At 36.1% G+C, this 26,444-nt stretch overlaps 1 protein-coding gene across 5 annotated transcripts in view; it reads right to left on the reverse strand.

Annotated features, from left to right (window-relative positions):
- AKAP9 (A-kinase anchoring protein 9) overlaps positions 1 to 26,444 on the reverse strand; it is a 128,016-nt gene that overhangs the window by 81,362 nt on the left and 20,210 nt on the right. For all 5 annotated transcript variants that reach the window (XM_079785750.1, XM_079785751.1, XM_079785748.1 and 2 more), the window contains exons 2-8: positions 23,147 to 23,401; positions 19,801 to 19,845; positions 13,997 to 14,050; positions 13,476 to 13,646; positions 12,568 to 12,723; positions 11,551 to 11,748; positions 4,059 to 6,443 (exon numbers count right to left, since the gene is read on the reverse strand). In XM_079785750.1, the coding sequence (XP_079641876.1) occupies positions 4,059 to 6,443; positions 11,551 to 11,748; positions 12,568 to 12,723; positions 13,476 to 13,646; positions 13,997 to 14,050; positions 19,801 to 19,845; positions 23,147 to 23,401 (3,264 nt within the window). The remainder of the gene's footprint in view (positions 1 to 4,058; positions 6,444 to 11,550; positions 11,749 to 12,567; positions 12,724 to 13,475; positions 13,647 to 13,996; positions 14,051 to 19,800; positions 19,846 to 23,146; positions 23,402 to 26,444) is intronic.

The raw sequence follows: 26,444 nt of genomic DNA on the forward strand, positions 1-26,444 counted from the left end.
CAACATATCTGTAGACAATGTACTATATTTAGCATTCTAAGGAATTCATATAAATAGTGCAAAATGGTATTTATATTACAAACCACTCTTCTCATGCAATATCCTTCTGAAAGTTATCCATGTAGATACAGGTTAACTTATTTTAACTGTAGTATAGTATATATGAATACACCACAATCTTTCCATGTCCTTTCTGGAGATAAACTGGATTTCTACTTTTTTATATTTCAAAAAATGTTGCAATAAATTCTTATAGACATCCCTTGTAAAATGTGCCAGTGCTTTCCTAATGTAGTGATTCTCAAACTTTAGTACGCATCAGATTCATCTGGAGTGCTTATTAAAACAGAGAGCTAGGCCCTTCCTCCAGAATTTCTGGTTCTGGATATCTGGTGTGGGGCTCGAGAATTTGAGTTTTAACCAGTTTCCAAGTGATACTGAAGTTGCTGGTCAGGAACCACACTGAGAGCCACCTAGAAATGTAGTATCTGGGTTGTAGCTAATGCACATTAACTGTATTAGATTTTACCAAAACATTTTATATATAATTATACCAAAGTATATTGGCATTAGCAGTGTATGAGTCCTCATCGCCCCCATAGCTTCACTACACTTTTTACTGAGACTTATTTTGCAATCTGATGGGTAGAAAATGCTGGGGGTTTTTGTTTTATTGTTTTTAAATGAATCCATCTTTTTTTTTTTACACATTTAAAAAAATATATGTATATTTTTTATTGATTTCAGAGAGAAAGGGAGAGGAAGAGAGAGAGAGAAACATCAATGATGAGAGAGAATCACTGATCGGCTGCACCCTGCATGCCCCCCACTGTAGATCAAGCCCGCAACCCGGTACCCTTCAGTCCACTGAGCCAAACCAGTTAAGGCTAGAAAATGCTGTTTTCTTGTTACATCAATGTATAAAATTAAAAGTATCCTTTCATGTTTATTAGCCATTTTGGTTTCCTATTATGAGACAAATGTCTGTACATATCCTTTGTTCAATTTTAAATTTTTAATCCTCTTCTTACATTAGTATTCTTTACACCTTCTTCAGATTAACCTCCCCCTCTTTTTTACTATATGTGGCAAATATGTAATCCCAGTCCTTCAACTTGTTTTGTAGTATTATTTGTAAAACAGATATAATGACATTTATCAATCTTTTCTTGTGTATCTTTGTCTTCATTAAAAGTCTTTCCCTATCAAGATCCTAATTTCCTTTTGTGTGAACATCTTTAACCAATCTGGAGTTATTGTATTCTAAAGGGTAAGGATCTAATTCCCTAATTTCCCACCCCAAATATCAAAAGGATATTTGCCAAAAAGCATAAAAGAATATTATCAATAACCTATATAAATTTGAAAACATAATCTAACATGAAGGCCTATGCTGTTTCACTGTTGGTTCTTGATAAACTGGCTTTGTTTTGTTTATTCTTTCTTTTATTTACTCATTTAAGAAATCTTATTAACTGCCTATCTTGTGTCGGACATCATTCTAGTCCCTAGGAATACAGCAGACAGGTTCTTGCTTTCAAAGAGCTGATATTCTAGTTCCTCTTGTAGTTTCTAAATGCCAATACCTTTTTCAATTCTAATTATTACCTTCAATTTTACACATATACATTTCAATCCATGTTGTCCCCAAGTATCAATAATCAATCATATCAGTAGCATTTCTGCCACTCCTCCCTCTTCCTTGAATCCTGACATTGAGGAGACTTCTGTGATATTATTTTCCTCCTGCTCAAATTTCCTAATTATATTCATATGGAATTATACTTCAAAATTATCTGTTACCTTTAATTATAAAAAAATCTTAACAGCCACATTTATTTTGGTTTCAGTGAGAGATATCTGTTCTATTTACTAAGTTTATCTAGTCCCAGGAGTAGTAATTTGTGTGGCCTTAGCATTATTTCTAAGCATATTTCGATTGCTCTTAGGTGTCACTGTTGTGTAAATTACTGATCAGTTTCTTCTGTGAGCTTCCTTCCATACACACATATTCACTCTCCTCCCTACCAATCAGGGGGTTTGTCTTGGTAGTGATGAGTGGGCAGGGACAATTTACAGGCTTGCCTTTCTTCACTTTCTGTAAGTTAATGTCATCTTTAGTAGAGGAAATAAAATTCCTATTGAAAAAATGTGACCATTTTATTATCTTCAAATTTAGGTCCTCTTCTAATAATGCTTTTTAAATGATTTCTGATATTTTAGGATTAATTAGTCCTAGCCGGTTTGGCTCAGTGTATAGAGTGTCAGCCTGCGGACTCAAGGGTCCCAGGTTCGATTTTGGTCAAGGGCACATGCCTGGGTTGCGGGCTCAGTCCCCGGTGGGGGCATGCAGGAGGCAGCCAATCAATGTTTCCCTTTCATCATTGATGTTTCTATCTCTCTCTTCCTCTCCCTTCCTCTCTGAAATCAATAAAAATATATTTTTTAAAAATTAAATTAAAACCAGTTTAAGGTTTTGAAAATAATTTCAGATATTTAGCAATCATTAATAATTATGCAATTTGAATTTGTAATTATTTAAGTTATTAAAATGGAAACTATCTTCACATATGATATATTATAAATATGGACATATTAGACTAATAAAGAGAAAACTTTCCAGTGGTTTCCTATTGCATCCTATATAATAAAACCCTAATATGCAAATCGACAGAGCGGTGGAAAGACCAATCGCTATGACGTGCACTGACCACCAGGGGGCAGACACTCAACGCAGGAGCTGCCCCCAGCCCGCAGGCCCCAGGCCAGCCAAGGTGGGTGCCAGCGGGGGTGGGGGGTGGGGTGGGGGTGGGGGTGGGGGGCAATTGCCCTGTGGGTCAACCCGCAGATTGGCCCTGATCCCGGGCCAGGCCTAGGGACCCTGCCTATGCACGAATTTTGTGCATCGGGCCTCTCAACATCTTACAAAAGCTATAAGGCTCCCCAAGATCTGGCCTCTTACTTCTTCAAACTCTTCTTCCACTCTTCCTCTCTCAAAATCAACTAAACACACTTTTATTCTGCAACTCAAATTCATCTATATCTTCACAATTGCTCTGATTTCCTTGTGGTAGGCTCCTCCCTTTCATTCAGATCTCAGTTCAAATGTCACTTCCTCCAAGAAACCTTTCCTGACCACTCTATTTAATGCTGCCACATCACTACCCCTCGTTCTCTATCACCTTAATTGTTTTATTTTCTTCCTAGGACTTACCACTATTTTTAACTACTCTACTTGTTTCCTTGTATACTGCCTGCCTCCATCACCAGAATATATATGCTCTCTGAGATCTGGAATCATCCTTCTCTTGTTTGCCATTATACACCTATACCTGGCAAGAGATTCAGTAAATACTTGTTATATAAATAAAGAAACACAAAGATTGAGTTAATATCATTACATAAGACACCCAGTGGAATTTTCCTGTTATTTCTAATATTAGTATCTAGCAAATATAAATTGTTGGGAGTGATCTATTATTACTTATTACATGCATTCTTTAACTGTATTTAGAATTAATACTTTTTCCCCTTTTAGGTATAATGATACTCAAAGAAAACTCTAGGGCTTAAATTGAGATTTTTTTCAGGGAAATATAGTTTCATAACTACTGAACAACTATATAGAGTACTTTAAATTTAAGAGTTAATTTTCAGTTGTGGAACCTTGAAAACACCAGTATGAATTAAAATTCTGAAACTGATCTTTGGGATTGTAACAAAATAGTAAAAATATAATTTTTGTAAAGTTTATATTCTGAACATAGTTATTTAAATTCTTGCCTTTTCAAAGAAAATGTGAAACCATTACTTTTTTATTTATTTGTTGAGCAGAATGTACAACACAGATGAACTGAAAGAAAGCCAACAATGTTTATGAAAAAACAGGTAAGAGAAATAATAAATAAATGACAGGCCCAAATGAAAACTATATTATAGGGTTCACTTTCATTCTCCTGTAAGGAGGTTAATTTATGTTTTAGGAAAACAAAAACTTTTTTTTAGTATGAAGCATACATTATCAATGTGCTTTAGCATATATAAGTAAGTAAACATACCTGTTCTGATTTAAGTACACTAAGTTCCTGCTGAAGTTTATCATTGTCACTTGGTTCAGTTATCCCAAGTGATAATTCATTTGTCACAGATGGCAAGTGATCCCAACACAACTGTTCTTGTTTGCTTTCTTTCCCAATAGTCATATTTTCAAAAGGTATTTTCTCATCCTCCACTATTTTTGATGCACCAAAATCTTTACTTATTTTAGAAACTGATCCTCCAGATTCCCTGCTTGTCATAGTCACAACTCCATCATTTAAAGAACATAACTGAACATCACATCCACTTACATCTTCTGTCCTATTATGGTTAATTATGACTTCTAGCTCTTTACATCTCAATAAAACTTGCTCTTTCTCTTGCTTTAAAGATTTAACTTCTTCACTTAGAAAACAAATTTCACCATGTTTCTGTTTTAATTGTTCAGAAAGGTCAGACAGTCTTTCTGACAGTTCTAATTTTTCTCGCTTGGTTACCTCAAGTTTTTCCATAAGTTCTGTAGTATCTTTCTCAACCACCTCACCAATTTCCAATGATTCTGCTATAAAAGTTTTGTCGTCATCAAATATTGAACTTCTCATTTTTGCTGTAGGTGGCTTTATTCTTTGCAAATGATGAAGTTCTTCACTAAGTGCTTTAAGCTTACTTCTATACTCTACCTCTTGTTTATTTTTACTGTCTTCTAAATCACTTTTTGCCTTGAGAAGGCAAGCATAGTCCTCTTGTAACTCTTGATAGTTAACTTCAAAATTTTTTTCAGCAAATGAAAAAGTGTTTCTTTGCTTCTCAATCTCTTCATTTAGCTGAGTACATTGTTTTTTGAGGTCTTCGTTTTCCTCAGTGAGCATTTCTATTTCTGTTTGCCAGCTACCATCTTTGGATTTGGACTTAATGGAGCCCATGCAAACTAATCTTTCTTCTTGGTTAACAGGAGTATGTATTTTCAACATGTCTTCAAGGGCTTTTTTTTCATCTTTAAGAATACTATTCTCTGCTTCAAGTTGCACAAATTTTTCTTGAAGGTCATCCTCCTTTTCCTTCATTTGTTTCTCCAATAATTCAGTTTTAAGTTGCAATTCTTGAACCTCTTGTTCAAGTGTACCCTTTTCCTTTTCTTCTTGTCTGAGTATTTCAATTTCTTTTTGAAGTTCATTGATTTGAAGAGCCATTTCTTCTGATTTTGAATTCACAAGGGACTGCTGTAAATCTTTTAGCTTTGAAATTTCCAAAATTAATTGATTCTGCTTAGTTATCAAATTGTCTCTTTCAAACTGTATGTTTTCTATCTTTTGACTCATTTCATTCTGTAAGCCATCTATCTGCTGTTTATAGTGAATGCCTAAATTATCTTTAAGTTTTTCAATATTAATTCGATGCTCAATTTCTAAATCTTCCTTTAGTTTGGAAAGTTCTTCTTCATGACTAAACAGAAGCTGTGTTCTCAGTCTCTCTAATTCAGCTTCTTGTGATTCCGCCATTCTATCTAACACAGCATTCTTTTCTCTTTCCAACATTTCAAGTTTTATCTTATAATTTGTAACTTCTGCTTCATGTTTTAATTCTAGTTCCTTCCTGGATTCGGATGCAGATACAATCTCAGCTTTCAAATCCTCCACTGTACTAAGGGACTTATGTGCTTCATTTAGTTTACTTTCTTGTTCAGCTATTGTCTGTCTAGCTCTCTGAATTTGGTCTCTTGAAAAGCTCAATTCTTCACAAAGGTCTTCAAGCTGTCTTTGTAGAGCAGACTTTTCTCCTAAAATTATTCCTAGTTCTTCCTTGAGTTTTTCTTTTTGAGAGTTAGTATCTTGCAATTTTATATTCAGTTCATTTATTGCCATATTCATTAACTTTACTTGATCTTCATTAACTGTAGTATTTGGATATGATCTTAAAGCATTATCCATCTCTCCCTTATGTTGTGTTTTTAGTTCATCTATCTGTGATATGTGTTGTTTTATTAACTCTTGTTTCATCTGTACTATCTGCTGTCCATACATCTCATCCAGCTCTGCCCGGAGTTGTTCTAACTTTCTTTGTGTTTCTTGTTCCATTCTTTGCAGGATATCAGTTTCAAATTGGCTATCTTTATGGTTTTTCTTCTGAAGTTCTTCAACTGTCCCCATTAATTGTTTTATTTCCTCAGAACACTGTCTTTCCTTTTGCTTGGAATTAGTCAACTCTAAATTCATATTTTTTATCTCTTGGTTCTTTTGTACAACCTGTTCTTGTAATTCTTCCAGTAATTTGTCAGCAGCTGTGACTTTATCCTTTAGCTCAAAAGTTTTTCTTTCTTCTTCAATTATTTTTGTATTTAATTCTTCAATGATTGCCTCCTTTTCTTGAACTTCTTTATTTGAACTTTCTACTCTTTTATCTTGTTCCTTTATAAAGAAAAAAAATGAAAATATAAAAATGATATTTTTAGTTCCTAGGAACTTATGTCACTTAACCTCATTACCAGGAAAGTAAGATTTTTACATAATCATATAAAAAGTGACTGCTGTCCCTCAATTTTCTCAAGTCAGTGAGAAAATTTATAGTTCTAGAAGAAAGTCTTAAAAATCAAGGTTCCTCCCATGTATTCTAATGACCTGAAAGTATTTGATGGGCAAGTGCCTTAACTTCATTCCTGGGGCTAAGTAAATTAGAAATTTAGGGATAGGCAGCACTTAAGTGATTGAACCTCAAGCGACATGCAAGACAACCCTACCATGTATGACATATCAACTTGGTCCTAGACTTTTGGTTTCAATAGAAATTTGAAAGCGGGACAGATACTTTTTCTTGGTTTGGTATTCTATTTTGGAATTGTAGGTAAGCCTAAACCCAGAACACTTGGCCAAAGCTGTGATTATCATTAAGCACAATCATTCACAGGAGTCTGGTGCCAAAATAAGTCAAGCAGGAGCCATGGAGTTGAAGTTTTCCCTCTGTTACTTAGTTGCCTATGTAGTTAAGGGTTATAGACCCAAGAACAAAGAAAAAAGTAAAATCCAAAGAATGGACCAGACTATAAGTAGGTAAATTAAATCACCTTAAGGAGACAAGAGTCCCAGGCCAAGAGGACTTCCTAGTAAAGGTACCTTGAATGAATATATTAACATATATAAAGCAAGAATGTCAAAGCCCAGACAAAGGAAAGCTCAGAGGGAATTGTTGGCAGAGCCCATTCATGTATAGTCAGTCTAGGGAAGAGAACAAAGGTGCCATGAGACTGAGAATTCTGATCCTTCTGGGAAACCGCATTCCAAATGTAGAAAGCAATGTAGGGGGTTGCAGCAAACAGAATTTAAGAATTCCAGTCCAGAGGCATGATCATTCCTACTGTGAGATGAATACATCAGGTTCTCACAGCCTAATGCCCTGAATATTCGATTCCTATAACATTCCTTGATCTCATGCTCACTAAACAACTTTCTTTTATTATTATTTGGCTCTTCAAAAGTAAAATCCAAGGAACTTGAAGTATCAGGTCTCTGGGAAAATTATTTTTCATTATAAAGTAATAATCTCATATTTAAGCCCTGGCCAGTGTTGCTCAGTAATAAGAGCGTCACCCCATGCACCAAAGGGTCGCAGATTCCATTCCTGGTCAAGGGCATGTACCTGGGTGGCAGGTTTGATCCCCGGCCCTGGTGGGGGCACGTGCAGAAGGCAACAGTTGATGTATCTCTCTCTCCGTGTTTTCTTTCTCTCTCTCTCCCCCACCCCTTTCCTTCCACTCTATCAAAAATCAATGAAAAAATATCCTTTGGTGAGGATTAACAATAAATAAATAACCCCCCCAAAATAAAATAAAAATCTTGTATTCAAGATTTAAAAATTAGTCTCTTGAACTTGAAAAATCTGAGTTCAACTGAGACAGCTCGTCTCAGTTGATAGAAAATAAAAACCAAATCAGACTTCTGACCCTACAAGTAAAAAGACCAATTCTTTACTATATAAATTAGGCAATGAATGCTTTCCTGTGCAGTCACTTGAGCAAAATCCTATCAGCTTCTGCGTTGGTATCACATATCTCATCCAATGTCACCATAAGTTATTACCAAGGACTAAGCCTTCTTATGTTAATTTCAGCACTACTATATGATATTTATACCAGCTTAATCTCTGAAATCTCAGTTGTTTTCATCTATAAAATAAAGATATTATTTTCTCTATCTCACAGAATATGCTTGACACTAAAATAAATATATTAATTGTTAAAGCAAAAGAAATATATTTATATGTAAATATATAAATGTAATATAACTGTATACTAGGAAAAAATCTATAGGGAATTTGGAACCTATAAGAAAGTATAATCAGTTTACTGAGGTCAACTTCAGTTAAATTGTTAAATAAGTAATTAGTCTTGAAAATGTGAACATTGTTATATATCTGTAACATTTCTGTTTCCTGATTTTCTGTGGGGGAAAAACCCTCACAGAACAGTTTCATTAATTCAAAATTGTCCATCACTTGATATAACTGCAAGCAAACAACAATAATAATTCTACACTTAACTATATTAAACAATACGAATTCATGGTTCATTTTTCGTAGTACTGTTTATTTCAAAACAGATGGTTTTAAACTACTTATTATTTTATATTTAAAAAAAAAAAGACAGCCCTGTGGTTGAAGATACAACCCCTCTACTTCTGGACACAGACCTGAGAGAGTCGGGAATAATATACTTCCTGCCTGTGACTACTGCACCACGGGAAGTTCAGAGGATTAAGACAACGTGAGTAAGCCTGGAATTATCAAGCAGTTGTCTAGGGAAGAAGACAGTTTCAACTATCACCCTAATGCTTTAGTCCCTCAGCTACTCTGGTGAAATTACTATTCAGGAGAATTCATTCAAAGGGGGGAAAAAGGGGAAAAAAATATATGTGATGAACTGACAATAAAGTATTCTTGCTAACATTCAAATCAACTAACATTATTCTCCTACATCAATGAATTATTTGAATTTTAAATAACTTTACATTATTCTGCCAACTAAATATAATACAAATACAATAAAATTCAATTTCCAGGCTTCTAAACTAGATTGTCTTTCTACTTTCATCCTAGAAAGGGTCATTTTCAAAGACTATCATTTTCTAGTTAAACTACTTTTTATTCCCTATACATGTATCACCTGGGTTCTTACGCACACTCCACCTTCTGTCAAAAATGTTCTCCCATCTTTCCCTGGCTGGTTTGGCTCAGTGGATAGTGCTTCCAGGTTCGATTCTGGTCAAGGGCACATGCCTGGGTTGTGGGGTCAGTCCCAAGTGGGGGGTGGCGTGCAGGAGGCAGCTGATTAATGATTCTCTCTCATCATTGATGTTTCTATCTCTCCCTCTCCCTTCCTCTCTAAAATCAATTAAAAATATATTTTTTAAAATGTTCTCCCATCTCTATCAGTTCAGATTCATAATTTAATCACTTATTTACCAAATAAGTATTGAGTAGCTGGTATGTGCCACACTTATGCCAACTGCCAAGGAAACAAAACGCAATTAAAAAGCGATTGTTCCAACTTATTGCCCTACTTTATACATCACCTCCTCCCTAAAGCCTGCCCTTAATCACTTCCTTTATGAAGCCAGACTCAGAACTTTCAACACATGTATTACCTACACTTATCCTTGTGGTGTCTTGTGTACATGGTCCACTATACCATGAGTTCCAGTGAAGAAAAGAACACATTTTAAGCATCACTATTTCTTGCAGGGGCATGTTACAAAATAGGTGTTTTGTAAACATCTACATAATGATCTTTACATCACCTTGGTTGTAAAGCATGTCCATTTATCTTAAATTTGTTTATTTTCTATTTTCCTAAGAGCAAAGTCTCTGAAGTCAGACTATGTAGGTTTGATATTTGGTTCTACCAACTTATTTTTTAAAAATATATATTTTATTGATTTTTTACAGAGAGGGAGAGGGATAGAGAGTTAGAAACATTGATGAGAGAGAAACATCGATCAGCTGCCTCCTGCACACCTCCTACTGGGGATGTGCCCACAACCAAGGTACATGCCCTTGACTGGAATCGAACCTGGGACCTTTCAGTCCGCAGGATGATGCTCTATCCACTGAGCCAAACCAGTTAGGCTTCTACCAACTTATTACCTTGTACTTGGGCAAACTGCTTCATCCTGGTTTGTCTTGGTATCCTCAGAAGGATGTTGTAATGATTCAATGAGTAAATATGTGCAAAATACTTTAAATACTGCCTGGTAGCAAGTGAACAAAAAATAGATGGTAGCTAATACTTTTACTATTAACCAAAGAATACTCCTGTCTTGGAAATTTCTCAACTTCTTCTTGCAGAAGAACCTGCTAAGTTTATAAAAAGTACTGTATTGTACCTACAGTCTGTCCTCATTATTCACAAATTCTGTATTTGTGAATTCATCTACTGCTAACACTTATTATTTTTAACTCCCAAATCAATCCTCTCAGTCATTTTCAGAAGTGCACAGAGTGGCAAAAAATTTGAGTGGCTGGACATGCATATTTCCAGCTGATGTCAAACAAGGCAACCACACTCTGTCTTCTTGTTTCAGCTCTTACATGGAGAGGAGAGTAAAGATAGTAGGGGAGTGCAGTGTAGTGCAAGATGTTCTGACTCTGGGCCAGCTGGACAGAATTTGAATTCCAACTCTGGCAACTGTTAGTGGGGTGGCCACAGCCAAGTCACTTAACACTTCTGAACCTCATTTTATCTTTTGAAAAATAAATAAAACATAATCTACCAGGATGTGTTGTTTTTAGGATTTAAGATTATAATCTATGTAAATATGTATATGTGTGTGTGTGTGTGTGTCCAAGGAGCACTCATTTGCTAAGTAAGTGTTCTAGGCAAGTATATAAAACATAACTAGAGTGAATAAAGAGAACTGACTTTGTTTTTCCTAACTAAAATCCATGAAAATTCATTTTGCCGTAAAAATATTTTCATGCTCAGCCGGGTGTGGCTCAGTGGTTGAGCGTCAACCCAGGAACCAAGAGGTCACGGGTTCGATTCCCGGTCAGGGCATATGCCCGGGTTGCGGGCTCAATCCCCAATGTGGGGTGTGCAGGAGGCAGCCAATCAATGCTTCTCTCTCATCATTGATGTTTCTATCTCTCTCTCCCTCTCCCTTCCTCTCTGAAATAAATAAAAATATATTTAAAAATATTTTCAGAATTTAATAACCATGGCTAAAATGAGTAGAATACCTGTAGATGAATAAAAAGAACAGAAATTCTAGTTATAAATTCTCCTTAAAACTCAGTTTAACATAAGCTCATCACTTTCAAGGAACTCAGTAATGAGTTATTATCTTAAAACTATTATTGTTAGATTCCTAATGGATTTTGAAAGAAATTATTTTACAAACTTAAAGAGCTTTTCTTAATTATAACATTTTGTAATTCATGTATATAACAAAAAGATTAACACTTGCATATAAAACTTGAAAGTTAATTATAAAGCTGCTACAAGTTACCTCTTTAAAATAAACATACCATTTCATATGCTTTAATTTTCTCTTGCAAAAAACTGATTTGCTTTTTGAAGTCTTCTTTCTTTTTTTGATAATCTTCTAAGAGATGGTCTTGTGCTTCCAGCTGTTGCTGATGAGTGAGAATTTGTTGTTTGGCTTGTAGTAAATCTGCAGCAGTGCTACTGTGAGTGCTGTTTCTCAGAGTTTCACTAGCCTGTAACTTGAAAACAGGAAGAAACCACAAAGTATTAAATTCTGAAGTGACTGCACTAAGGAACAGACACCTCTTGGGGGTATTAACTTGGCTCACAATTCTTTCTGGGTACTGTGTTGAATTTATAGGCTTTAGACCTCAGCAAACATACTGTCATGGCTGATCAGGGAGTATGGGCACATTATCCAAATTGATATAATAAGATTATTTTTCCTATGATAAAGCTTGGGAAGTAGTCTAATAAGAGTGGTAAGACTGAGGCAGACAAGCAAAAAGAAATGGGGCCTGAAAAACAGTACTTCCTGAATTCCTGATGACGTTCTAGTTTCTGATCCCAATCCATTTCAGAAGCCTGGTTGCAGTTCTGCCTGGAATTCTGTAGGATAAGTAGGATCCTTACATTAAATTCCCCCTTTTGCTTAAGCTATCTTCAATTATTTTCCATTACTTGCCATCAGAAATCTTGATTAATACAATTAGATTCCTATGACTCTAATTAAAATAAAAGCATACCAGAGTTGGCAAAGGATGTGACTATATATTAATTTGTGCAAAACGCGACCCAATCAGATTTATAAGGTTTTGTAGGATTTTAAAATACAGACAAAGGTGAAGTACGAATAAATAAAAGCAAGAAGCCACTGAAGAAATATGACTTAAATTCTTGGTTAACATAACAACTGGTCTTCACTAGTTTTTTTTTCCAACATGATACATAATAGGCAAGTGAATTTTAAACAAATTTAAATTTATTTTGGAAAGTGTGAAAAAAGTGAAATTGTTTATTAAAGATCTAATAAACTTTGTTCTATTAGTAATACTTACATGCTGAAATTGAATCTGTAAATTCTGGCTTTGTTCTGTTAATTCTAAAAATTCTCTCATTGTCTCATCCTTTTCTCTTCTTGCTTGTTGTAAATTAGCAGTAAGCTGAGTTATGATGCCATCTCTTTGTTTAATGGCAGCTTCAAATTCTTGTAACTAAAAGACACCAGTGAAATTAACAAGGGCTAGACTTATTTTTTAAAACAAAGCAGATTATTACAGGTAACTTCTTCAAAAATATGATTTCAAAACTCACTGGCAGAATTATTACAATTTATAAGCAACCTTCTCCATATTTGAAGGCTATTACTTCCAAAACAACTTTTAAAAAGATTATCTGAACTTAGAAACAAAACATATTAGGTCTAACTTGTCCATGTACCTAATTCTAGAAGGACAGTGCCTTGACACTTAGGAATGCCTCAATCTGTTCCTAGGCAACGCTCTCCTGACAGGTTCAATCCGCACTCTGTTCTGGAAAAAATGAAACTGAAATGTATCCTCTCATCCTCATCGATGTTCTATTTCACCTTGTTTTTATAACTGACTGCCAAAAACAACAGGTGTCATTTTAACCACAGAGGTTACTTACAAGGACTCACTGACATTTTTAATGAGTTTAAATCATCATATTTTGATGTGGTATGCACAATAATTTTCTCTCAGGCTGACTACAAAAACATCTACTCTACTGAAGTGATTTCAGCCTACCTATCTCTTAAAGAGTCCACGTTTTATTAGCTCTGTTAATGAAATCCTGTTTTTAAGTGAAGCTATGATATATATATATATTATGAGATGACCATAAGCTACCATTTAAAAACCTCATCTTTAAAACATGTACATAAACTGTCAAATTTCCTATTTTTGTTTCTGTGAGTAACAGAAACCACATAAGGTAAACATACTTGCTGTAGTCCTTCAGTCCCATAGGTGGCCCTCATTTCTTCCAGTTCTCTGTTTAGCTCCTCAATCTCATGCTGTTTCCCAACCAATTCATTTTCCATCATCTCTAGGTGGGTCGGATTGTACTGTGCTCCATGTTCAGAATAAGAATCATCAACACCAAATTCTTCTTCCTAAATCAATCCAAGATGTTGAAAAATTCAGTACTAGCACATTCCTCAGGAAGAGGAATTCAAATATTCAAACCAATGTCCACTTTAACTCATCACCTGGGAGTTTACTGATATGGCAATCTACTTTGTTGTTAATGAATATATAACTCAAAAGCAAAAACAAGGTATCTGCAAATTCCGTTACATTGAGTTTTATAACAAACAGTATATACTTTTGTTTTGTTAAATATTAAAAGCATTTAGGATTCACCCACAGAAAGAAGTACATGCAAGAAAAAACTTTGTTAGTAAGCCAGATGGTTTTAAATAGCATAAAACATTAGTATCATGAGTAGTTTTAAATACTGTACCCTTAGTAAATTTGTAGGCTTTCCTGTTCTCACCACAAAACTGCAACCATTTACCTGTATAAAAACAATTTCCTGATATATTACGATTTTAAATAGAATTCTATTTAGAGCTAACAATTATATTTCTGTTAACTGTATTCATGTCTCTTTCATGCCTAGAAAAAATGCCTCATTGGCAAAAACAGTTACAGTGATTAAACGTAAATGATCTAATGAGTGCTTACTATGCAAAAAACACTGTATAATACATTTTCTTTTCAGTGATTTAAAGTTCTAAGTGCAGTTTTTTTGTCTTCATAAGAATAATTATAAACTTCAAATTATTGGATTGACCCTCTTCTACAAAACACTGCTTTAAGCTTATTTAAATAATTTTTATAAAGTCCCATTCATTTTTTAAAAAAAATATTTTATTGATTTTTTACAGAGAGGAAGGGAGAGGGATAGAGAGTTAGAAACATCGATGAGAGAAACATCAATCAGCTGCCTCCTGCACACTCCCTACTGGGTATGTGCCCGCAACCAAGGTACATGCCCTTGACCAGAATCGAACCTGGGACCTTTCAGTCTGCAGGCCGACGCTCTATCTACTGAGCCAAAGCGGTTAGGGCTCCTATTCATTTTTAAAGTGAGGTTGTTTACTGGTACAAATTCACTGAAGGTTGGCAAGCAGGTCTAGAGATAGGAGATGAAGAGGCGAGGAACACTCCTTTAAGAACTTTCCCTGGGGGTAGTACTATATAGCCATGCCAACACCGATGGGCGTGGAGATTTTCCATACATATTACCGTCTGTCTCTATCACAGACATTTTGTGGTAGGAAGAAGGGTGACTGCTATGTCTTTAGGGCTGACCTGGTGGGAGATTAATTTCAGATCAATCAATCTAATTAACAATCCAATCTTCCCCTCGCCCCCAACAGTATAAAAATGAACTATATTCCACTCACATCTAAATTATTCACAATTCTATGCTAGTAGAATCCAATACAATGAAGTTTTTACTTATGTTGAAATACATAAGATAGAATATCCCGGAATTAGATCCATATGGACCATAACACTTTAAAAACTGAAGATCCTAACTAAGAATTCTTTTTAAATATATATATTATTGATTTTTTTACAGAGAGGAAGGGAGAAGGATAGAGAGTCAGAAACATCGATTAGCTGCCTCCTGCATACCCCCGACTGGGGATGTGCCCGCAACCAAGGTACATGCCCTTGACCGGAATCGAACCTGGGACCCTTTATTCCGCAGGCCGACACTCTATCCACTGATCCAAACCGGTTAGGGCCTAAGAATTCTTTATCTGAGTTTGATTCCTTTGTTTTTTTCCCTAAGGATAATTTCTGGAAAGCAAAGCTAAAGTAAACAAACAAAAAAATCACCTTTATGGCAACATAGTATTAAAATCTGTAAACACCAAATTCTTCTTCCTAAATCAATCCTTCAATAAAGTACAAATAGGTACATTTTAAATATAAAAATGTTCTGTAGTGATACAGGCCATGTATTACTATTTAGAACAAAATCACAGGAAAGATCATTTTTATTTTAAAACTATAAAATGGCATTCACACAAAACTTTAAAAAATATGTAGTTTTATTGATTTCAGAGAGGGAGAGGCAGAAAGAGATAGAAACATCAATGAGAATCATCAACCAGCTTATCAGCTGCCTCCTGCACGCCCCTCACTGGGAATCCAGCATGTGCTTCGACCAGGAATCAAACTATGACCTCCTGGTTCATAGGTGGACTCTCAACCACTACGCCACACTGGCTGGACTCACACAAAACTTTTTCTTTCAATAAACATTAGTTTAAAAACATAAAAAAACCTCACTCTTTAATTTATTTATGATTATTACCTTATCTTTATACTTAATTTGGTAGTACACACATTCAAAAATATTAATAATTGATGTTTTAAAAAAATAAGAAGAATCTGATGATTCATAAAAGTTTATGAAAATGACAGGAATTCACATCATAGCTGATCCAGGGAATTGGAGCCAAGTAACTAATGAGGTTAAGACAATCCATTCAAAATTAAACTTGAATATCAAACATCAAACTGTACACCTTAAGTATATATACAATTTAAATTGTAAAATTATACCTCAATAAAACTAAGGCAGCTAGGGAGAAATATTAAAAAATTATTATATGTAGTATAAAAGAGAAACCCAAGTCAAAGTTGAAAAGCTAAGTTTATATTACTTTATGGCTATAAACAATGTTTCCAAACTCCAGCCAGTCATTTCATAAATGTTATGAATCAAACAAGTGTCTTGGTTAAGAAGTATTAAATCCATAATAAAATTGTATACCCTCCCATCATTTCATCTTTCTATATAAAACAAAGCATATTTAACTACCTGTCTTATCTCTATGTTGCCTGTAGCATTTCCCACTTTCTGCTCAAATTGTATGAATAAAAATATGTCATGTAAATATGGCATTCTGGATATGATATGACCCTTCCTTGAGGACTAAACAGATCATGTATAATTTAAATTAATTCATAAAAAGTATTTTAGTCTGATTTCTCTAGTATATATAATTGGACATATATTTATACAAAACAGATCTTTCATAGGTCACAGGATAAAAATATCTAATTCTCTCTAGGCTTGAATCCATTTTTCAACCCAATATATATATACTAGTAAGCCATAGAAGTCAAGAACATTAAGCTCATACCATATTTGTATACATAAAATTTCCAAAATAAGTTCTAAATTAATATATAACCAAAATCTAAGATCCTTCTGAGAATAACTTAATAAAAGAATTTTTATCATTCACTTGTTTCATATATAGGGTGAAGAAAAGTATATTAATACTGAGAAGACATAAAAGATAAACAAGCTTTGCAAATTGTCTTTTATATACCAAAACTAGAGGCCCGGTGCACAAAATTTGTGCATGGGGATATGTGTGTGTGTGTCCCTCAGCCCAGCCTGCACCCGCTCCAATCTGGGATCCCTCTCACAATCCAGCACTGCTGGCTTGCCTGCCTGCCTTCCTGATTGCCCCTAACTGCTTCTGCCTGCCAGCCTGATCACCCCCTAACCACTCCCCTGCCAGCCTGATTGATGCCTAACTGCTCCCCTGCCAGCCTGATTACCCCTAACTGCCCTCCCCTGCAGGCCTGCCCCCCCCCAACTGCCCTTCCCTGCAGGCCCAGTTGCCCCTAACTTCCCTCCTCTGCAGGCCTGGTCACCCCTAACTGCCCTCCCCTGCAGGCTTGATCGCCCCCAACTGCCCTCCCTTGCAGGCCTGGTCCCTCCCAACTGCCCTCCCCTGCTGGCCTGATCAGCCACAACTGCCCTCCCTTGCAGGCCTGGTTGCTCCCAACTGCCCTCCCCTGCTGGCCATCTTGTGGCGGCCATCTTGTGTCCACGTGGGGGTAGTCATCTTTGACCACATGGGGGGCAGCAATCTTATGTGTTGGAGTAACAGTCAATTTGCATATTGCTGTTTTATTAGATAGGGTAGAGGCCTACTGCATGGGTGGGGTCTGGCTGGTTTGCCCTGAAGGGTGTCTCAGATCAGGGTGGGGGTTCCCTTGGGGTGTGGGGCGGCCTGGGCAAGGGGCCTGTGGTGGTTTGCAGGCCAGCCACGCCCCCCGGCGATCCAAGCGGAGGTCCTGGTATCTGGGATTTATTTATCTTCTATAATTGAAACTTTGTAGCCTTGAGCAGAGGCCAGGGCTGCGGGAAGCTTGGCTTCCTCCATTGCCAGGGGCAGCTCAAGTCTCCTGCTCTCTCCAGCTCCATGGCTGCCGCCATTTTTGTTGGGATTTATTTATCTTCTATAATTGAAACTTTAGAGCCTTAAGCGGAGGCTAGGGCTGGCCAGAGCGGGCAGGAAGCTTGGATTTCTCCATGGCTGGGGAAACTCAAGCCTCCTGCTTGCTCCGTGGCTGCAGCCATCTTCGTTGGGTTAATTTGCATACTTGCTCCTGATTGACTTGTGGGCATAGCGGAGGTACGGTCAATTTGCATGTTTCTCTTTTATTAGTGTAGATACCATACTAAATATCATCAAATAACCCTCTCAACTACCCTATGAGGTAGATATTATTACCCCTGTTTTATGGGTAAGAAAACTGTGTTTCAGAGTTTAAGTGATATGCCCAAGTTTAGCTTGGAGGTAATGAAGCTGAGATTTGAATACAGGTCTTTCTGGATCCAAAGCCCCTACTCTTTACATCACCTTAATTGCTACATATCCGAAAAATGGCAGTGATATTTAGACAAAATACAATATATGTGGTCTATGATAAAACCATGAAATTTTGAAAATTTAGAAAACTCAAGCTTATAAACCAGGGCAGCCAAGATTAATAAATTGCAAATATGGCATTTGTTGTGGTTATAATATAGGGGTTGACAAAAGTAGGTTTACAGTTGTTAGTACACAAAACAGATCTATTCTTGTATTATTTATTATTAACTTACTTTGCCAACCTCTGTATATGTGTTGCCTAAAAAGTAATTTTATGGGGGATGGGGATAGAGAGGGTGTTATTATAAAGTAATGCCTAAATAGGGCATCGATTTATTTATTTAACCCTGGTTAATTATCTTCCTGACCAGATTACTAGTAAGTATATTTCCAGCTTTTAAATACATTAAATCGGCAATCCAAAACAGTAATACATTCATTTAAGACAGGGAAGTTATATTTTAATATTAGAAATCTACAATAAATCAAAACTTATGGAATATACTGAGTTACTGAGCCATTCAGAGTAAGGAATATTTTTCCATGTCCTCATAATCTGGACCAAAAAAATAACAATCATATCTAAAAAATAAAGAAAAAGTTAATAAACTGGCATATATTCATTACTAATACATAAAGAAGGTATTTCCTAAGATGGCCAATGCCTACATCAGCTTTGATCATTACTGTGTTAAATATGGATACCTTATAATAATCATGTATCCTAGAAAATCAGTATCAAACACTCCTAGAAATGGGGAAAAAAAGGATTTTATCTAATTAAGGACCAAGCTTTCATACAATTTAAGACCTTAGTTAAAATCTGAAAAAAAAAGAAATATATATATATATATCCATCCGAAAAGCATAATCTTCAGGTTTTCTAGGTCATTTATATCATATCATGTTAAGCTATATTTTGTTAAATTTATAAAAATACTAGAGTCCCAGTGCATGATTCAATCATGCACGTGTAGCTGTCTGTCTGCTGGTCGGGACCCGGTGTGGCCAGCAGCTCCGAAGTCCCTGGGCCCCTAGGGCGAGGCGGGGCGGGGGCGTGGTCCTCCTGTGGCCGGAGCCCAGGCCGGGGTCTTGCCTTCGCCTCCCACCCAGGAATGCTGGGGCTGCCGCCTCCTCTGCGGACACCGGGACACCGGGACACCACCGCGCGCTCCTGCAGCCCAACTGCCGCCAGACTCCTCCCCCCCCCCCCCCCCCCCCGGGAGCTGCGCCGCCTCCAAACCTCCAAAACGCCGGCTCGCTGCCCCAGAGGCCCCTTCTGTGCTGCAGCACAGCCATGGCGCAGACACTGAGCTCGCGTCGCCGCTGGCAACGCGAGCTCAGCGTCCTGCCGGCCCAATCACCACCCCAGCCACCCCGAGTCCCGCCCCCTGTGTCTCCCGCTGGCCCAATCGTGGGCGTAGCGGAGTGATGGTAATTTGCATATTACCATTTTATTAGGTATGATGATGATAGAACCATGTGAGCTGTAAAAAGTAAAGTACTAATAGTCAATAACAGTTTCAAGAATAATACAATTATCAATCATAATATTATTTATTCTTACCTCTGAACTATAATCTTCGGCTGTGGTTGAAATTTCACTTTCTGGCTAGAACAAAAGTAAAAACTGATTACATTAAGGCCCTTTACCATCTAAATATTGTATTTTATTAACCTATTACTATTGGTGCACATAAAAATATCACTAAAAAACTGTAAAAATTATTCAGATCTTTAAAATTTTCACTCTGATTAACAATGGCTAAATAACACATCTAAAATTTAGCGCTAGGCATTTTTCTATATATAAAAGTATTAAGAGGTACTTTCACACCAGGTCTTGTATCACTAAGAATCATTTGTAAGACAAAAGCACCAGTTACTATATCATCCCACTAATTCTTGTGTCTCTTTTAAATAAAAAAGTCCTGCCCTGGCCCATGTTTCTCAGTGGTTAATGTGTTGGTACAATGAAGGATTGTGGGTTCAATTTCCAGTCAAGGGAACATACTTGGGTTGCAGTTTGATTCCTGGCCCCCATCCAGGTGAAGGTGGGAGGCAACCAATGGAGAGGCAGAGGCCTTTTTCTCTCTCTCTCCCCCTCTCCCTCCCTCCCTTCCACTCTCTCTCTAAAAAAAAAAAATCAATGGAAAAAATATCCTTGGACAAGGATTAAAAAATAAAAAATAGCCTGGCTGGCATGGCTCACTGATTGAGCATTGACATATGAACCAGGAGGTCCTGGTTCAATTCCCAGTTGTGGCTGGATCCCCAGTGGGGGCATGCAGGAGGCAGCTGACCAATGATTCTCTATCACTGATCTCTCTCTCTCTCTCTCTCTCTCTCTCTCCCTCCCCCCTCCCTCCCTCCCTCCCTCCCTCCCCCCCCCCCCCTCTCTCTCTCACTTCATCTCTGGAATCAATAGAAATATTTTTTAAAAATAATAAATTTAAAGGTCCTAATATGTTAGTAAAAAACCTCCCTCCCTCTCTCACTTCATCTCTGGAATCAATAGAAATATTTTTTTAAAAATAAAAAATAAATTTAAAGGTCCTAATATGTTAGTAAAGAAGTCCAATTTCTTCAAAAGGAAAAATCATTAAATCTTGATTCTAGAAAAGTAATAACAACTTGAAGAAAAATAACTTTTGTTGTTAACACCTTTGCAGCTTACAAAGCCCTTTTAAAGACATTCTTGTTTCATCCGTACATCCCTAGGATTTGGGTATGAAGTAAGTGATTTTTCCAAACTGCCCTCAGCTGAGAAGTACTGTCCTAGGAAGGAAGAGTCAAGGAGAAAACCTAAATTTTCACTCTTCTCCCTCTCATGTAAGAAACTCATTTAACAAGTGAGAAAAAAAGGCCCAGATATTTCACCTCTTCATTCAACAAATATGAACCATCACTGTCTCCTTTCTGATCTACTTATGGAAATTTTATTCATCATTCAAGACCAAGTTTAAGTCTACCTACCACCTCTATGATATAGTAACTGATGCCAGGAACAGGAAAAAGCCCTACCCCTATTCTAAAGTTCTGTAGCAGTGATTCCTAACTCATGTGACCCTCTTTTAAACCTAAAGTATTTCCATCACAGAAGACCTCCATGGTTCACTTGCTTATGCATATTGTGTACTAAAAACAGTGGTACTGAGGATAAGAAGACACTCTTTGCACTCAGAAATGCTAAAACTAGTGAAGAACCCAAATGCCGAAAACCATAATGAACACTTCAAACCAAATCAAACACCAGAACTGCCCTATTATATTATTTAAAAAGTCCAAATTTCAACAGAAAATTTCAAGATAAACAAATAAAAAAGAAAGTGTGGCCTATACACAAGAAAAATAGTCAGTAGAAAACGTCTCTGCCCCTAGCCGGTTTTGCTCAGTGGGTAGAGTGTTTGTCTGAAGACTGAAGGGTCCCAGGTTCAATTCCGGTCAAGGGCACATGCCGGGGTTGTGGGTTCAATCCCCAGTAGGGGGCATGGAGGAGGCAGACGATCAATGATTATCTCTCATCATTGATATTTCTATCTCTTTCTCCCTCACCCTTCCTCTCTGAAATCAATAAAAATATATTTTAAAAAAAGAAAAGAAAATGTCTCTGAGGAAACACAGACACTGGATTAATAAACAAAGACTTTAAACTAGCTATTTCAAATATAGTCAAATAAGTGAAGAAAATGTCTAAAACCTAAAGGAAAGTATTAAAATGTTTTGCCAAATACAGAATATCAAGAAAGAGAGAGCATTCTAAAATAAAATTAAAAAAGAAAAGAAATTCTGGTGTTAAAAAATAAGTGAAATGAAAAATTCAACAAAAGGACTTAACAGCAGATCTAAGGATGAAGAATAAAGAATCAGCAAATTGCAAAATAGTTCAACTGAAATTATCCAGTTTGAAGTAAAGAAAGAAAAATGAACAGATTATAAGAGATCTGTGCAACAATATAACACATACTAACATATGCATAATGGAAAACGCAGAAGGAGAGGGAAGGGGCAAAAAGAATATCTGAGGATATATTGGCTGAAAACTTCCCAAATTAATGAAAAACATTAATCTACACATCCAAGATGCTCAACACACTCCAAGCAGGAAAAACTAAAAAAGATACATTCTTATGCTAAATAACAAATCTGACACTCCTGACCTCATTAATAAAGTTCAAATCCCTATATGTCTAAATCTTTCTGTTTCTACGTAAATATGCCAAAGCCCAATCCAAATTGTAATAATCTGCCTTGTTCCTCCTAAGCATTCCACAATTCTCTACTCCTGGTCTCAGCTGGTAATTCCACCATCCCATCCACTATCCTAAACCACTCTTCTCCCTCATTTCTATATTCTGGAAAATTACATCACTAAGGGGAGGGAGGAAGTTAGTATTCATTGAGAACTTTCTATGGGGTAGGTGCAATCTCCTGCCTTTCATCATTACCACCATCCCATCCCCATCACTGTGATCCATTTAAAACTAAACTATTTATGGTTTCCAAATCACATCACAATGTTTCATGTCTTTGTGAACGCAGTCTCTTTGGCACAGAGATGGCATCCCCTACCTCTTTGCTTCTAGCTACATAACCACACAAAGGCTGATTTAGGCATTCTTCCAAATCATGATACTCTAGGGTACCATGTACACTGTTGCTAGCAAAACTCTAATCAGGGTACATGGCCTATTTTACATCTGCCCTTCCTACTAGACTGACTTTCCTAATGGACAAAACTGTCATATTTTACCTTTGTAACCTTGGTGCTCAATCCTTGGTACATAACAGTTGCTTAATAAATGTTTATTAAATCAAGGTCATAAAAACTGCACAGGGTGCTAATGAGTATTGTCATTACAATAACTTTCCACTTACAATTTTAATGTTTAAATGTCTGGATGAATACTTACTTCAACAGAGAAGACCTGCTCATGTTTGATTATTTCTCCACTGTGTAGTGTTCTCATTACTGTGGATTCAGGAGTCACGACGGATCCTACTCCCTGAGAACTATTCATATACTTCTCATCATTCTGTGATTGCTCAATATTCAAAGCATGGTATGCTGATACATCAAGTTTACTGCTTGAAGTATTTTTCTTTTTTTTCTTCTTAGAAGGATTCTGCCCATCACACTGAGCTTTCCTTTGTCGAAACTGGGCAAGCTACAAAAAAAAAAAAAAAAAAAGAAAGAAAAAAGAAAGCAAAAGATTGTCATTATTGTTAAAGATATTTTTTCTTTATCACCACTAAGAGAAAAACGGCTTTGGAGTCACTTTCTTTAAACCTTCACTAAAATGATAACAAAATAAAGGACAATTGTTGGTCTTTAATATATTAATAACTATTGAGTTGCAAGGAAATTAGTATTTCTGAATGAATGCTTTTTAAATATTGAGAAATAAAAATGTCAGGTCTAAAAAATAAAAGTATTAGCCCAGAGTTGGGTAGAATAAGGGGAAACAGGCACTCCCATTCAACACTTGGTGAGAGTGTAAACTCTGGATGTGAGATTATACGAAAATATGAGAGCTCTAGATAAATTTGCTTTGTGGAATTTCTGGGACTTCTACTAATTTATACTACTGTAATTAGTCCATGCAAAAAGATTTAGCTATACAAATGATCACTGCAGCCTTGTTTATAATGGGGGGAAATTAGAAATAATTTTAATATCAAATAACAGTACTTCTCATTACTTAATCATCAGGATTTATGCCATGTCCTAGTGCCACTTATACTTATCATTTATTTAACATGTTTTAACTTATATGCTTTTCTTATTTAAACTTATTTTAGAAGATTTTCTACCCCTGATATAAATTAATAGCCAGTATCACTTGTGATTTCTTTAACAAAATAGTAAACAGAAATAAAAATAATGAAAAATAAAACTACACTATTAAAATTTTAGTTAAATATTACTGCTTAAGTTTATAAAAGAAACAGGCAAGTGTGAGAAGGGTATAAGGATATATGAGCACCAAATAGACTTTTGGTTTGCCATTAGCAGATGAACTTAAATCCAGAAAGGTGGTAACTTTCTTATATTATTATCCCGTGTCATTTAATACCGGATTAGGATATCATCTAAAATATCTGTCACCACCTAAAATCAGAAGTATGTACTATTGTATGTAACACTGAATTAACTCAATTAAAATAATATCAATATAACCCATTATTCATAATAAAGATGTTTATGACACAGTAGTAGCTATAAAATAATATTGCAATGTATTCTTTTCCTTTTTTTAAAAAAAATATATTTTATTGATTTTTTACAGAGAGGAAGGGAGAGGGATAGAGAGCTAGAAACATCGATCAGCTGCCTCCTGCATACCCCCTACCGGGGATGCGCCCGCAACCAAGGCACATGCCCTTAACCGGAATTGAACCCGGGACCCTTCAGTCCGCAGGCCGACGCTCTATCCACTGAGCCAAACCGGTTTCGGCTCTTTTCCTTAATAAAAGGAAAATTATGTGCATCTCTTTAACAGAGACAAGCAGGCTTCAAGCTCACAGCTTTCATCAATTCATTCTAACTAGCTTGAATTTCAATAACATACATAGGCATAGGCAAATTCTGGAAGAATATAACCGTAATAACTCTGATATATATCTGGACTTGAGATTACAGGTACTTTTTCTTATGTTCATTTGAAATTTCCTTTTTTATGTAATAAATTTTCTAAATTTTATGAAGCAACTACTAACCACTGATTCCTAAACTGAATTTGAGCTCTTGATCATTCTAGAGAAGAGAAACAAAAACATAAGAACAAGTGTAAGCCCTTGGTACCTTAAAAAGAGGAAATATACTACCAGTAAATTAATAATATAATTATTGATTAGACCAATTACAAAGATGACCATTAAATTTCTCATAAGGTATTAAAGCAATCTTAATAATGATATTGATATCATTAACTATCAAAATACGTGACCAACACAACCTATAGAATAACACACAGCATATTTTATCCTTATTTTCTCTGCAGTAGATGAAGAAAAGTATATATTAATAAGAAAGTCTAATTCATAACTCAGAACTATCTAATCACTGACCTTGTAGAATATAAAAATATATCACATTTAAATCCCACCCCACTCCAGCTATTTAGCAACTGGCCAGTTATTCTACTTCATGTCTGCTTAAGGAACAGATGCAACACCAGTTGCCTCTATTTGTATATTATTAAGCTGTAGGAATGCACTTAAACCACTTTGAGGATAGCAGATTCATTCTTAAAAATAAACCAACTGAAACACCATTATGTATTATCTATAAATAGAATCCAAAATCCAGGCACATCATTTTAAAAAAGATCTCTCAGACAGAATGCAAAATCAAGAAAAATATTAATGAAATTCTTTTAAAAATATATATTTTTAATTGATTTCAGAGAGGAAGGACGAGGGAATAGAAACATCAATGATGAGAGAGAATTACTGATCGGCTGCCACACACTGAGGATCTAGTCCACAGCCTGGGCATGTGCCCTAACTGGGAATTGAACTGTGACCTCCTGGTTCATAGGCCGATTCTCAACCACTACGCCACATTGGCCGGGCTAATAATGACTTTCTTGATATTTGTGCTCAATTTCAAAAGCTTCTTAAAAGCCCAAGTTATCTGTGTTAGAAAATATATTCAGATAGCAGATGATAGCAGGACAAAGATGAAGATTCTGTTTAAAATTTCAACTCTGTTAAGTTATATATATCCATATCTATAAAAGGCTAAGTTGACTCACGAATGTGCAATACATATAAAGCTCTTGCTGGCGCAAATCACATGTGTGTTCACGTGTGTTTCCAGGGTGAATAGCGATATTAAAATATTTCTTCTAATTAATTTCCTTTCAATGTGCATGAATTCATGCACTGGGCCACTAGTGTATATATAATTTATATTTAATATTCACTTATATGTACAAATATATAACAAAGAAGAAAACCAAAACTGCATTATAAAATGTTTAATTTAAAAAAATATCTGGTCCTGGCCCGTGTGGCTCAGTTCGTTGGGCGTTGTCCTTTGCATGGAAAGGTTGCCAGTTTGATTCCTGGTCAAGGAACATGCCTGGGTTGCAGGCTCAATCCCCAGTAGGGGGCATGCAAGAAGCAGCAGATGGATGTTTCCCTCTCACATCAATGTGTCTCTCTTTCCCTCTCCCTTTCTCTCTTTCTAGAAATCAATAAAAA

The sequence above is a fragment of the Cnephaeus nilssonii genome, assembly GCF_951640355.1.
Source record: "Cnephaeus nilssonii genome assembly, chromosome: 12".
Classification (NCBI taxonomy): domain Eukaryota; kingdom Metazoa; phylum Chordata; class Mammalia; order Chiroptera; family Vespertilionidae; genus Cnephaeus; species Cnephaeus nilssonii.